Here is a 14490-nt window from a genome sequence, read left to right as displayed (position 1 = left end):
GCACACGCCCCTCCCCTGCACAGCCCCCACCGCACACCCCCACCCGCACGCAGCCTCACCCCCGCACACCTGCACACCCCACCCCACCTGCATACCCCCTCACCTGCACGGCCCTCACCCACACACCCCTCACCTGCACGGCGCTCCCCCACACACACACGCACACCCCCTCCCCTGCACAGCCCCACAGCCCCACCCGCACACAGCCTCACCCCCACACACCTGCACACCCCACCTGCGTACCCCCTCACCTGCACAGCCCTCACCCGCACACGCCCCCCCCCGCACAGCCCCCACCGCACACCCCCTCCCGCACGCAGCCTCACCCCCGCACACCTGCACACGCCCCCACCCCCACCTCCCCCTGCACACACCCGTCCGCTCCCACGGCGCAGCCGGGGCCCTGCCGCCCCGCCCCGGGCAGGTCCCCGGAGGACACGGGCGCGAGAGGCAACAGCCGCGCCGCGGGGGGAAAAGGCGGACACGGACTCGCACTCGCGGGGCGCGGCGGGCTCAGCGCCGGCCCCCGGCCGCCCCCGGGCCCCCACGCGACGGGACGCCCCTCGCCCGGCCGCGCCCCCCGCCCCGCGTCCTCACCGCCGCCGCCGCCGCCGCCCGCCGCTCCCCGCCCCGGAAGTAGACCTTCAGCGGCGCCGCGCCCCGGAAGCAGTGCTTCCTCCGGGCCGCCCCCGCCGCGAGTCCTTCCGGGTCAGGAGCGCTCCGGGCGGAGACGGCGCCTCAGGTGAGCGCGGGCGGGGCGCTGCGGCGGGGGGCGGGGGTGGGGCGCGGGAGGGTCGGCGGGGCCCGCGGGGCGGACGCCCCCGCCTCAGCGCGCGCCCGCGACGGGCCTTGTGCGGGGACGGCGTCGCGCGCTGCGGCCCGCCAGGGGCTTCCCGGCCTTTGCTCGGAAGCGGCCGGGGTCCGGGACGGGGGCCCGGGGGCTCCTCAGGGGACACGGCCCGGGGGCTCTTCACAGGACACGGCTGAGGTGCTCTCACTCACACCCAGGGTGCTTCTCACGGACACAGCCTGGGTGCTCTTAATGGGGACACGGCCCAGGTGCTCCTCACTCGTAGCCTGGATGCTCCTCAGGGGACGCGGCTGGGGGCTCCTCACTCGCACCCGGGGTGCTCCTCACAGGACTCAGCCTGGGTGCTCCTCGTGGGACACGGCCCGGGTGCTCCTCACTCATAGCCCGGGTGCTCCTCAGGGGACACGGCCCGGGGGCTCCTCACGGGACACGGCTGAGGAGCTCCTCACTCACACCCAGGGTGCTCCTCACGGACACAGCCTGGGTGCTCTTAATGGGGATACGGCCCAGGTGCTCCTCACTCGTAGCCCGGGTGCTCCTCAGGGGACACGGCCGGGGGCTCCTCACGGGACACGGCTGAGGAGCTCCTCACTCGCGCCCGGGGTGCTCCTCACATTAGTTCTGCTGGTCTCAGCCTCTCCGCCCCGGAAGGCCGGACTCGGGCGGGTGACAGCCGGAGTCCCCACGGCCTTCCCTTGTCCGGCTCTGCCCGCTGCCGTCAGCCTGTCCGGCCCCTGGAGGCTGTTTGGCCCCTGCCGAGGGCGGTGGGCCCTGAATGAGCAGGGTTGGAAGCGCCGCCCGGCTCGGAGCGCAGCGCCCAGCGGCAGAACCCTTGTCACTGACGTCGGCGGAGGAAAGTTTGGCCAGAGGAGCGGAGCCAGGGTGTCAGGACCCGGGGCTGCGTCTTGAACGGCCTCCGTTTCTGTCGCCCGCTTGGACATCAAAGGCTGCAGGGGCCGCGTGGGTGGGGTGGCCTTCCTGCCTGCTGCGGGGAATATTCCCGCTGAGTTCATGAGCGTGGGGGGGCAGCGCTAGAGTCTGAAGGGATCTAAGTCCCCCGCCCCATCCGTTGTGTGTGCAGGAGCCAGGTGGGGCCCCCAAGGCTGGCCCAGCCCCTGGCCAGTTCCCCCCGTGCCCTGTAGGGCTTCTGCTCGCTGAGCTGAGCTGCTGCCCCGCATCTGTTTCCTTGCCTGCTGGCACATTCTATTCCCAGTTTCAATTTTGAAGGAATTCGAGGAAAGTTGTTTATATCGGAGACAAGGACGGACCTTCCGGAAGCAGAGCAGACCCTTCCCCATGCCCGCTTGTCCCTCTTGTCTCTTCTCCATCCCTGTTGTCCTTTCCCTTTGCTTCCCTGCGTCTCCCTCTGATTGCCCCGTGGTGTCTCGGTCCCACTCTGGGAACAAAGGTTCTCGGGAGTGTGGGTTGGATTCAGACTGGACCAAGTGGAAGGAACAGGGTGGGGGTCTCAGAGAGTAGGCTTGCTGGGTCCCACAGACCAGCGGGGCCTGGCAGGGCCGGGGTTCGGGTCTGCTCGAGGCCTGCCTGATTCTTCATATCGCAGAATCTTTTGACAGGGAGAGGAGAAAAGTCGGATCTGAAGGGTGGGTTTTCAGGTGATGCCCTAGTGAAGTGAAGGCCTCTCATCCATTCTTTTATCACAGATCATAGTCTTGCTTCGCGCTGTGGAGGAGCAGTTGGTGTCCCCTTGGAGGCACCAAGAGGAAGGTCACTCACAAATAGTCAGCGTCAGTCAGAGTTGAACCCTGACCGCTGGCCACAGAGCCTGCCTCACTGTTGCCTCGCCCTTCTCAGAGGTCATGGTCTGGGTCACACCCAGTATGGGTTGAGAGCTCTCCAGGGGCCCATTAGGGGGCGCTACTGAGCAGGAGATACTTGTGCTCAGTTCATAGGGCAGAGTTGGGCACCAATTTTTTTTGTTTTGGTGTGGTTTGGGTTTTTTTTTGGTTTGGTTTGGTTTGGTTTGGTTTGGTTTGCTTTTTGGGTCACACCTAGTGATGCTCAGGGGTTACTCCTGGTTCTGCACGCAGGAATTACTCCTGGCGGTGCTCGGGGTACTATATGGGATGCCCAGGATCAAACCCAGGTTGACCGCATGCAAGGCGGTCTCTTTTTGGATAAGTAGTAGTTTAAGATTTTGGGGTCAGGCTTGGCTCCCAGGACTTTCAGACTTTGAGGCCTCGGAGTTAATTAGCCACAACTCTCTTTGGCTCAAGTGCTAGTCTAACTGATCCCTGTTGTCCAATATTCTCCACATTCCAGAGATCCATCCTATCCTGATTTTCTCTTCACTTCCTCAATGAAAACTTGGTACGCACTTGCCCCGTTACAGAAAGGAGCAGTGAGAGATTAATCCCCTGCATGTGGGGTGCTCCCTACCTGGTCCTCGATGCATGAGATGGAGACGGGGGGCACTGGGGCAGGGGGAAGCAGCAGAGAGGCCGAGATAGTGCCGGACGCTGCTCGACCCACAGCCCCTGCGTTGCAGAGCAGCCTGAGGTGTTAGCAAGTGGTCCCCCCACTGTGACGAAGTCCAGCTGCTGGACCTGACACCCCTGCAGAATCAGGAGTCAGCCCCACTCCAGCCACCACAACTGGGGAGAATCTTCACCGTCCTAGCCAGCAACCCCTCGTGCCTTCCTGGAACTCGCCTCTTCCAATCTCCATCCCCATCCAGCCTCAAGCCCTGTGTACCCTGGCTCACTTTCTCAGGGCTCTGTGTCTGTGATGGCAGCCTCTATGGCACCTCAGCATATTGAATGTCTCTCCTGGCAGTCTGAGCACTATGGAGGCGAGCCAGTCTCTGGGTAAAGACGTTAGAACTTGTGGTGAGTGAGCGTAGATGCGACTCTCTTCCCTTCGTCTCACGTCCCATGGGAAGAGCAGGGGAGGAAGTCAGAACCTGGGTAGCTTTGGGGAACTTTTGGTACTTTGCACTGTGAACGTAGGAAAAATAGAAATGAATGGAATTTGGGGATTATGGGCCTGAAGAAAGCCAAGGGAAACTCACCTGGAAGTCCAGGGGGTATGCAGTGCTCTCTCTGACTCCCAGCCAGTCACTGGTCCAGCATGAAGGGCGATCATATGTGCCACTGTGCAGGTGTGCGGGCAGGGAGAACATAGGTAGGCACATCGTACCACTCTCGCCCCAAGCCTGGCTCGGCATTGGAGGAGATCCCAAAGCCCCCTCAGGCCCTGCCCCCAGAGAGCCCAGAGTGTCCACTGCGCACAGTCCTGAGAACAATATGTGCCTGTGTTTCTGAGACTCCTTCATTCTAGGCTGCTCCCTTACTAGAGGCATTTTATTTATTTTATTTTATTTTATTTTTTGCTTTTTGGGTCACACCTGGTGATGCACAGGGGTTACTCCTGGCTCTGCACTCAGGAGTTACTCCTGGTGATGCTCAGGGGACCATATGGGATGCTGGGAATCGAACCCGGGTCGGCCACGTGCAAGGCAAACGCCCTACCCGCTGTGCTATTGCTCTAGCCCCACTAGAGGCATTTTACCACCGGAAATAGGGATGGGGAAGAAATGAAAATAAAAACATAGCACAGCGGTATGGCGTTCGCCTTACAAGCGGCCAACATGGCCGACCCGAGTTCAATTCCTCCGCCCCTCTCGGAGAGCCCGGCAAGCTACCGAGAGTATTCGATATGCCAGACACAGTAACAACAAAGTCTCCAATGGAGACGTTACTGGGCCCGCTCGAGCAAATCGACGATCAACGGGAGGGCCTTTACTTTACTTTACTTACTTTACCATAGTCACATAGATCTTAGACTGGGATATTATTTTGCCTTTTATTCATTATTTTACTCTTTTAAGTTTCACAATATTTCTTTTATATTTCCATTTTTTCTATCTAGATACTTAAAGATGTCAATCCGTCTTGCTAATTTTGCAGACTTTGAGCTAAAAATGGTGATTTTACAGTCTTTTGAACTGTTTTATCTTTTTTTGTTATTAGTTAATTTATTTATTGAATCGCTGTGGGAAAAATTACAAAGCTTTCAAGTTTAGGTCTCAGTCATACAAATATCAATCACAATTCCCTTTACCAATACTTATTTTTCACCAGGAAGAACCCCAATAAACCCCCCCAACTCCCCCCAATGTCTGTGGGGTAGATGAATTCTAGTTAACACTCAGTCTACTTTGACTAGCTTCATTGTTTTGATAAAAGTTGCACCATTATTATTTAGACTTTACTCCCCCCCCCCCAAATCAGCCATGCTGAGAAAGCATTGTGAAATGATCTGCTTTCTACAGCTGGGTTCAAGAATTAAATGATGTCGCGCGGCCGCACAGTTTTGGATTTCTGCTATTTTATTTATTAACCCTGCAAGTATTTCTACTGAGAGTCAGATAATTAAGAGATTGGTCTCTGTGCTTCTGGGGCCGTGGCCGGGCCGGAGAGCCGCTCGTGGGGGGCAACTGGTGACCTCGGTCGGGCGTGAAGGACGGGCTGGAACGCCCCCCGTCCCATGAGGTATCCATCGCACCCCCACCCCCGGCTCAGACCTGCTCTCCACCAGGCTTCCATGTGGCCACCATCTTTCTTTCCAGAGAGGAGAGGGCGAATGGGCTGAACTGTTTTATCTTAATAATGAAGGAATTATGAAAGGAAAATTCTTTTGTCTCACATTCTTGTCCTAGATGGAGAAGGTTCTCTAGCTTTTGTATTCAATAACTATTTTGGTTTATGTGCCTCTATTACTTTTTTTTTTTCCAGATTTTGGGCCACACTGAGCAACGCTCAAGGCTTACTTCTGGCTCTGCATTCGGAAATCACTCCCAGTAGTGCTTGGGGGACCATATGGGATGCCGGCAATTGAACCCAGATTGTTTGTGTGCAAGGCAAGCGAACTACCTGCTGTGCTATGTCTCCAGCCCCAACAGTATTAAATGTTTTAACATTTAAAATGCTGGAGCCAGAGCAATAGTACAGTGGGTAGGCAAATGCCTTTCACATGCCCAACCTGGGTTCAATTCCTGGCATCCCGTATGGTCCCCTGAGCATTGCCAGGTGTGACCCAAAAAGCCATAATCAAGCTTACAAGTACCTCAGATTTTACATCTAACATACCTATGTACTCAAGTCCCTCTCCTTTTGCTCTTCGTGGCTCTGGTTATGCCGTCCTGGTGACAGTCCTAGTGTGGTTGGAACAAGAGATGCTGCGTTGTGTGCCACCCAGCCCCTTAGGGACACTGCTGCTGAAGCCAGAGCTGAATCCTGGCCATCTCCTGCCCGGTGGGCCTCGCAGACAGTGTGGCTTGTACCTCACTTTCCTCTGCAGCGCTCCCTGGTGGCAGTGCCGGGCACTGTGCTTGTCTGTAGGACGCGGTGCTCAGCCTGCACGACCCTGGCGTGACTCAGCCTTCTTTCTGCTTACTTTTAGGTGGTGGCCACGCACAGGCTTCAGGGCGCCCCTGGCCCCGCCACGTTGGGAAAGCTCCCAGCACCAAGCACTGTGGAGCCTGCCTGCCCAATGACGCCCCGCTGCTGCCTCCTCTCCTTGGTGCTGAGTGTCGTGCCAGCAGCCCTGGCCTTGCAAGATGGCGACTTGGGTCAGAGGGTGCAACAGGGAGAGAGTCGGAGCTCTTTCAACGCCTCGTTCGCCCCAAGCTTTGAAGTCTCTGTGGGGCCCCCATCGGGGGATGTTGTCATAGCCAAGGAGGGGACAAGTGTGTCCATGGAGTGCCTTCTCACAGTCGGCCACCAGGAAGACGTCCACTGGTACAACTCCAAAGGACAGCGGCTGGACGACACAGGCAGAGGTAACTGGGCTGGGGAAGTTCAGCCACTCACCTTGTTCTGTTGTTCTGGGATTTCTTTCCACTTGGTTTATGCATAACCTACAAGAAATGGCAGGGGCAGTCTCCAGGGTGAGGGCTTGAGTGACGAGGCCTGGAGTGTCTGTCCTCCAGGAGGAGCCGGGGGCCAGAGATAAAAGGGGCAGTGGGCTCTTCCTTCATAATGGCTCCGTCTCACTGTGCGCCACACAGCGCCTCTGCGCTGTCGGAGACCTGAGCTTTGGCTCCGAAAAGAATTTGAGGGTGTCGCAGTCCATCCAGGATGTTCTTGAAGTGGTCATAGATCTGCGTCTGAATGTCAGTGTGTGGGAGCACAAGCATGGTGGAGGAGCTCTGGAACCCTTCCAGCTCCTTTCTCCCCGCGTCTGGAAGTTCAGTCAGACAGGTAAGTGTGTCTGGTCTCTTGTTTAGGCCTTAAAAATTATACAAGGTCTTTTCTTGGACAGAGTTTTATTTTCTTTTGCTGCTTACTGGGCTTGTTGAGCACATTAGAGTACTAGTTCCCAGCAAGTGTTTTGTTAAAAAAATTATTTGGAGTGGGCTGGAGTGATAGCACAGTGGGTGGGGCATTTGCCTTGCATGCAGCCGACCCGTGTTCTATTCTCAGCATCCCATTTCCCCTGAGCACTACCAGGGGTCATTTCTGAGTGTGGAGCCAGGAGTAACCCCTGAACATCACCGGCTGTGACCCAATGAGAAAAATAATAAAAGGAAAAAAAAATCATTTGGAAAACTACTTTGCAATTGGTGTACCTCAAAAAGAAACCATGAGGGACCAGAATATAAAATAGGGGTGAAAATAAATAAAATAGGGGTGAAGGCCTTGCATGTGGTTGACCTGGGTTGATCCGCAGCAATTCATGGTCCCTCAAGCACCACCAGCTGCAGCCCTGGTGTCCCTCAGGCACCATCGAGTATGGCTGCCTCTTCAAGAGTCCTGCCAGTCCTCCAGAGCATCCCTGGAACACACACACACACACACACACACACACACACACACCAGAAAAGCTCCAGATTGTGACAGTTCGAAGTCTGAAGAACAGATTCTGGGGTCCTTACAGACTGCTTCCAAGAGGCAACCTGTCCTTCTGGTGGGGGAGGTCCTTACAGACTGCTTTCGAGGGGCTCCCTCTCCTTCCTGGAGAGACGGTGTTACCCCCAAGGCCTCTGGTTGCTCCTATCAGATGGAGGATGGGACAGGAGACAGATGGGGCTTCGTCTGGAAGTCTGTGTTGGACACTGCGCTGACCCTGGGGGGCTGCAGATTCTGGGCTTTAAAGGAACAGCATGGGGTGGAGCGATAGTACAGTGGGTAGGGCGTTTGCCTTGCATGCGGGCAACCCGGGTTCGATTTCCAGCATCCCATATGGTCCCCCAGCACTGCCGGGAGTAATTCCTGAGTGCAGAGCCAGGAATAACCCCTGTGCATTGCTGGGCGTGACCCAAGAAGAAAAAACTAAATAAAGGTACAGTGTGGACTGCGAACCTGCTGGGCCAGAGTCTCGGGTGGGGCCTGGGACTCTATCTCAGACATAATTTCAGGGTTCCGCATGTGGACTCCCTAATGAGGCACCGCGGTCTGGCCCACCTGTGTGACCACTGTGGATGAGCTGCACCGCGGTTTGGGTTGGGAGGGAGCCTGTGTGAGGACGGCCTCTGGCACTCAGAAGACTCAGTCATCTGTCCATGCTGCTTTCCTCGCAGCTCTGGAAAGCTGTGATCAGTGGCGTGACTTTCACGCAACAAACTTGAGGCGCGTGTTGGTCTGCGCTAAGGTTCACAAACCTTCAGGTGAGCGAGTCTGTGAGAGCTCGAGTCCAGGGCGGTGGTCGAGTGCAGCTTGGGTTCCTGAGCGCTCCCCAGGTGGAGTCTGGTGGAATCACATTTATGTCTGTGACTCTACTTCGCGCTCCTCTTACTGAAGTAGGAACCATAAAAATCTAGGTAAATTCAGGTGTTAATAATGGGTACAGGGGGCTGGAGAGATAGCACAGCGGGTAGGGCGTTTGCCTTGCACGTGGCCAACCTGGGTTCGATTCCCAGCATCCCATATGGTCCCCTAAGCACCGCCAGGAATAACTCCTGAGTACAGAGCCAGGAGTAACCCCTGTGCATCACCAGGTGTGACCCAAAAAGAAAAAAAAAGGGGTATAATCCAGGAGTAACCTCTGTACATTGCCAGGTGTGACCCAAAAAGAAAAAAAAGGGGTACAATCCAGAGTACTTGGTAAGTAATGATGTTTCCATAGTCACTCAGAAGCATAGACTCTCCAGGGGGAGAGAGACCTTGTGGGTCAGGCATGAGTAGGGCACGTGTCTCCCTCCCCGCGCCCTGTTCTTGGTGCTCATATTTTATCTGTGATTGGCCTTCAGCACTCAGATTGCACAGGCAGTGCCCCAAGTGAGAAATGTACAGAAGAGCAGGTGGAGGCACGTGGGCAGCATGTCTTGCTTTGCGTAGTCTTTAGGGGTGTGTGTGTGTGTGTGTGTGTGTGTGTGTGTGTGTGTGTACGAACACAGATGCATGTCAAGGCCCAAGCCGGAGTCTTGGATGTTTTTGCATTTGTGTTTTCTGAGAGAAGATTTCCTTTTGTACGGAAGGAAGGCGGCAAGATAGTACTTCACTCATTTCTGAGACTATCTTTTGGTTTGAACTTAAGTGACTCTGGCCCAGCAATTAAGGTACTATCATCATAAGCTTTTTTTGTTTGTTTGCTTGCTTTTTGGGTCACACCCAGCAATGCACAGAGGTTACTCCTGGCCTATGCACTCAGGAATTACTCCTGGAAGTGCTCAGGGGGCCATATGGGATGCTGGGAATCGAACATGGGTCTACTGAGTGCAAGGCAACTGCCCTACCCAGCGATAGCTGGTGCTATCACTCCAGCTCGTTTGTTTTTCTAACAAAACAAAATTAACCTCGGTTTTGCCAGTCAGTAATCAGTGCATCAAATTGGGAGATTTTATTAAAAACAAAACTTTTTCTTTAAGTTCATCATGAAAAGTAAACAAAATGAGGGAATTAAAAATTACTCCTAATTCGTCACCCTAGAAATAATCATGTTTTAGGTTTCTAAAATATATCTTTTGGTGCCAGAGCAATAGCACAGCGGGTAGGGTATTTGCCTTGCATGCAGCCGACCCAGGTTCAATCCCCGGCATCCCATATGGTCTCTCAAGCACCGCCAGGAGTAATTTCTGAGCGCCAAGCCAGGAGTAAACTCTGAGCATTTCTGTGTGTGACCCAAAAATAAATTAATTTAAAAAATATATCTTGGAGCTGGAGAGATAGCACAGCGGGTAGGGCATTTGCCTTGCACGCGGCCAACCCGGGTTCGATTCCCAGCATCCCATATGGTCCCCTGAGGACTGCCAGGAGTAACTCCTGAGTGCAGTGCCAGGAGTAACCCCTGTGCATCGCCAGGTATGAACCAAAAAGCAAAAAAAAAAATTACATATATATAGCATATGAAAATAGAATAACGTAGACATATACGTACAGTAACTGTCTCTTTTAAAAATTCACCGTTTAGAGGCCAGAGCAGTAGTGCAGCCATAGAGCCCTTGCCTTGCATGTAGCACGGGTTTAGTCTTCAGTACACCACGTGGTCCCCAATCCCTGAGTGCGGAGCCCAGAGAAAGTCCTGAGCGCTGCTGGGTGTGCTGACCCAGGTACGGCACTATGGTCCCACACCAGCTGGGTGAAGCCCTCGCCCCACCCCCCATGTCAGTCATTCAGTGCCGTGTAGACTGTCCCCTGAAAGCTTGTGTGGGTCAGTACCTAGACTCTTGTAATCATCTTTAGTGTGGGCACGAGCCCTTCCTTCCATTTGCTCAGGGCTGCTTCATCTTCTACCTGGACAGAGCAGGCTCTCCTTCCTGCCACAGCGGGCTGGTTGGCGAGCAAGGGCCGCCAAGCAGCGCTCCACGGCTTGACGGTGAGTGAGGGCCGCCAGGCAGAGCACCACAGACACTCAGCATGCTGACAGTCCCTGATGCCGTGTTTTTCTGTTTCTGTTGAATCATCAGGTGGAAAGTGGTTGGTTTCTGATAACTTCCTGAATATCACCAGTGTAGCCTTTGATGACCGCGGGCTCTATACCTGTCTCGTCACCTCCCCCACCCATGCCTCCTATTCTGTCACCCTGCGCGTGGTCTTCACCTCGGGGGACATGAGCGTCTACTACATGGTGGTCTGCCTGGTCGCCTTCACCATCACCCTCATCTTGAACGTCACCCGCCTGTGCATGATGAGCAGTCATCTTCGCAAGACCGAAAAGGCCATCAACGAGTTCTTCCGCACCGAGGGGGCTGAGAAGCTCCAGAAGGCCTTCGAGATCGCCAAGCGCATCCCCATCATCACCTCGGCCAAGACCCTGGAGCTGGCCAAAGTCACGCAGTTTAAGACCATGGAGTTTGCGCGCTATATCGAGGAGCTGGCCCGGAGTGTCCCCCTGCCGCCCCTCATCCTCAACTGCCGGGCCTTCGTGGAGGAGATGTTTGAGGCCGTGCGCATTGATGACCCAGACGACAGGGGTGAGAGGCTCAAGGACAGGCCCGCCTTGGACGCGCAAGGTGGCATCTACATCATTAGCCCGGAGGTGGGCCGCAGCGAGTCCCCCGGAGGAGACTCAGACGATGGGTCACTGAGTGAGCCTGGCCAGGAGATCGCTGTTCAGGTCTCAGTTCACCTCCAGTCAGAGACGAAGAGCCTCGAGACAGACTCTCAGGACAGCGGTCACCTCAGCCCACCTGATGACGTGGTGTCCGTGGAGCCAGGCTTCCCCTGCAGAGACGCCACCTGTACCTCCTGCCCGCTTTGAGGCAGCTCTCCAGCGGCAAACTGGCTGTGTGCAGGAAGTGACAGCTTCGACCATTGTGACTGTCTTCTCTCCCCTTGCTCCTCTGAAGTGCATCCGTCGGAGGGTGAATGTTGCCAAAGTAGCATCAGAATCAGCCTCTTTCCTCTCTGGCGTTTCCTAGTCATTTCCCTCCAGACAGCCCTGGCAACTCGCGCTGAGATTCACAGGCCTCCAGAGCCCCAGCCATGAGAGCGTTGGTGACTGCTTTCCCATCCCCTTCTTCCGGGTAGCTCTCCTGCTCTCTCTGAGGCCTCGTCCTTTCTAGTCCTAAAATGTCCTTTCTCAGCGTCAGCACCAATGGGTAAGCCCTCCCAGGGCTCTTGTCTCCCACGTTAGGCCCACCTGAGATGCCCCGGAGCCGGGTGCCACACACTGGCAGCACACAGCCGTGTCCAGGCGCCTGCTCCGACCAGCCTGTGCTCTGTCATACTGCAACACGCGGGGGCTGGTGCTCGTTTGTCAGCTACTTTTTGTTCCCATTTTCAGACTGGGTGGAGGAGACCACTGAGCTCCCGAGCCGGCGGTGATTTCCAGCCATTTGTTGCAAAGGACCTTTTCCGTGCGTCCATCAGGTCATCCGGGTCTGGGAGAGCCTGGGCTTTGGTGTCTCTGTGAATAGGATTTCTCCAGCTCTGGGCCCCTCTAGAGAGTGCTTGTTGGAGACCTGCCGGGCCGGGCTGCCCATTCGCATGTTCCCTCCTGGGCTGGGCTGTGGTATTGGGATGTTTGGTTTTCCTAGTGTCCGCAGTGGTGGCGTGCCTGCTCTGTGCAGGGGCACACACACGCCACAAAGGACTCGGCCCTCCATAGAGAGAGAAGTCGCACATGGGGTCACCCTCCCCAGGAGCAATCTCTGTCGCCTTTCCAAGCACCGGCCACCGGGCTGCATTGGCTGCTTCGCCTTCTGTCATGTCATTGCACTCGCGGTCAGTGTGGGAGACGCTCAGAGAAGGGTCTGTCAGGATTTGAATTCCAGGTTTCACATAGAGGAAAACAAGAAATGAAAAGTGTTGCCTGGAAGAACCCGGGCCTGCTTCATTCCAGCTTCTCAAAAGCCGATTGCGGGAGAGACATGAACAAGCCAGTGTGCAGCTTTGTCAGAGGCCACACGGGGAGAGACGATGTTGCTGCTCCAGAGCCAAGCAGAAGCTGCCCATCATTTTGCCGGGGCTGGCCTCGATGCCTAGGCTGCGTCTCTGTAAAGGAAGTGTTTTGTACCTGGGCTAGGGAGCAAGGGCTCTTGAACATGGAGAATTATTACAGATCCCAGAACACTTTTCTGAAACAGGATGTTTCTGTTAAAAAGTTAAGTCTTGGGACCAGAGCGATAGCACAGTGGGGAGGGTGTTTACCTTGCACGTGGCCGACCCAGGCTTAATCCCCGGCATCCCATATGGTCCCTCTAGCACCTGAGTAATTCCTGAGTGCAGAACCAGGAGTAACCTCTGAGCATCGCTGAGTGTGACCCAAAAAGCAAAAAAAGAATAGTGAAAAGTTCAGTCTTCAGTTGCCTTCCTGAGGCCCGTGCCTGAGTACCAGTGGGAGAGGCGTTCTTCAGACACACCGAGGGCTGCTCCACCTGTGCTCACATGGGCGCCCGGGGCCCCCGGTGCACACAGTGACCAGCCAAAATTCCAGGAAAAGCCTGTCAGAAGGTGGGAGGACACTGCAATAAATATGCAAATAATAAAGGCGATCCTGGATAGTTAGTTTGAAAACATGACAACAACTTAATTTGGTGTTCAAGTAACTGGTTTACTTGGAGTACTCCAGACTGCTGTGCCATTGAGAAAGAATTAAAGTAGGTCAAAATTTCATCAGCATTTGTGTTACTTTTTCTGTAGTTAGTTTTCAAGAGAAATAAAACCATACTTACTAATATTTTCTTCAATGTAATATTTTTCATACAATCATGATATCTTTTTATAGACTCCTTAGCCTTTGGAACTTGAAGTCTCTTGACTATAACTGTCATTTAATATTCTTTTGTCAAGAGTTTCATGGTGAGAGAAAATCTTTTTATTTAACCAAATGTATTTTATGTAATTGGGTCATCTATTTGTACATTTTGTATTGTGATTTAATGAACTTTACTGTCCACTTGAAATACTGTCTTTGTGAAATAAATCTATCAAGAGCTACACATGGGAACATTTTTACAGATTTCTTGGCAGCTGAACCAGACCGACCATCATCAGCTTTTGAGCCGACTCTGTCCTCACGAGGCCTCTGCTGGGGACTTGAAACCTCTGCTTGGGTTCTGTGTGCAGGAGATTCATTTCCCCTCTGTTCCACAGCCGGGACAGCTGTGGGCTAGCTGCCCGAATTGCTTGTGGGGCGCTCCTGGTTCCCAGCCCCACGCAGCACGTCAGTATAAGCTCTGCCTGCCTCCGTCCACTGGTGTCATGGACCCCTGGGTCCAGGTGCTGCCGAGGGGGCCCGGGCCCATTCCCGGGGATACTCAGACCCCAAGCCATTCTGGTGCTCAGTGACCTCCAGGGCCACTCCCGACGGTGCCCAGAAAGCCACGTGGTGCCAGGGTGCAGCTGCCCTGCCTGACCCCCCACCCTCGCCCATCCTTGCTGTGCTGGTCTGCAGAGTCCAGCCAGCAGGCGCTCACCTTGGCCCCCACGCCCCAAGCCTCCCCCTCTCTGGCCCTGGCGGCCTCCCACAGATGCCAAGGTTCTCAGCCCATTTCACAGGCCTGATGAGAAGGGCAGGGTGTCCGGAAGGTTCTCGTTGTGATGAGCCCAGTGTCATTCTGATCTCATTAAAGGTGTACTGAGTCTGAGCTTGCTTTTGTCTGAAGTCTGTCTATCTGTAAAGACCCATTTTCATGGGTGGAGTTGTATAATTTCTTTTTTTTTTTTCTTTTTGGGTCACACCCGGCGATGCACAGGGGTTACTCCTGGCTTTTCACTCAGGAATTACTCCTGGCGGTGCTTGGGAAACCATAAGGGAATCAAACCCGGGTCAGC

The 14490-nt window shown here is 54.9% G+C and overlaps 1 protein-coding gene across 1 annotated transcript; it reads left to right on the top strand.

Annotated features, from left to right (window-relative positions):
- Positions 1 to 6243: 6243 nt before the first annotated feature.
- On the top strand, positions 6244 to 13655 carry MFAP3 (microfibril associated protein 3). The gene is made up of 2 exons (XM_056112271.1): positions 6244 to 6614; positions 10680 to 13655. Exons 1-2 carry the CDS (start codon positions 6326 to 6328, stop codon positions 11471 to 11473), a joined length of 1083 nt encoding a protein of 360 aa, XP_055968246.1. The 5' UTR covers positions 6244 to 6325; the 3' UTR covers positions 11474 to 13655.
- Positions 13656 to 14490: the final 835 nt, after the last annotated feature.

Source organism: Sorex fumeus, unplaced genomic scaffold (genome assembly GCF_029834395.1).
Source record: "Sorex fumeus unplaced genomic scaffold, SorFum_2.1 ptg000017l, whole genome shotgun sequence".
Classification (NCBI taxonomy): Eukaryota; Metazoa; Chordata; class Mammalia; order Eulipotyphla; family Soricidae; genus Sorex; species Sorex fumeus.
The sequence above is the reverse complement of the archived record's forward strand: the minus strand, read 5'-3'. Positions and strand labels throughout refer to the sequence as shown.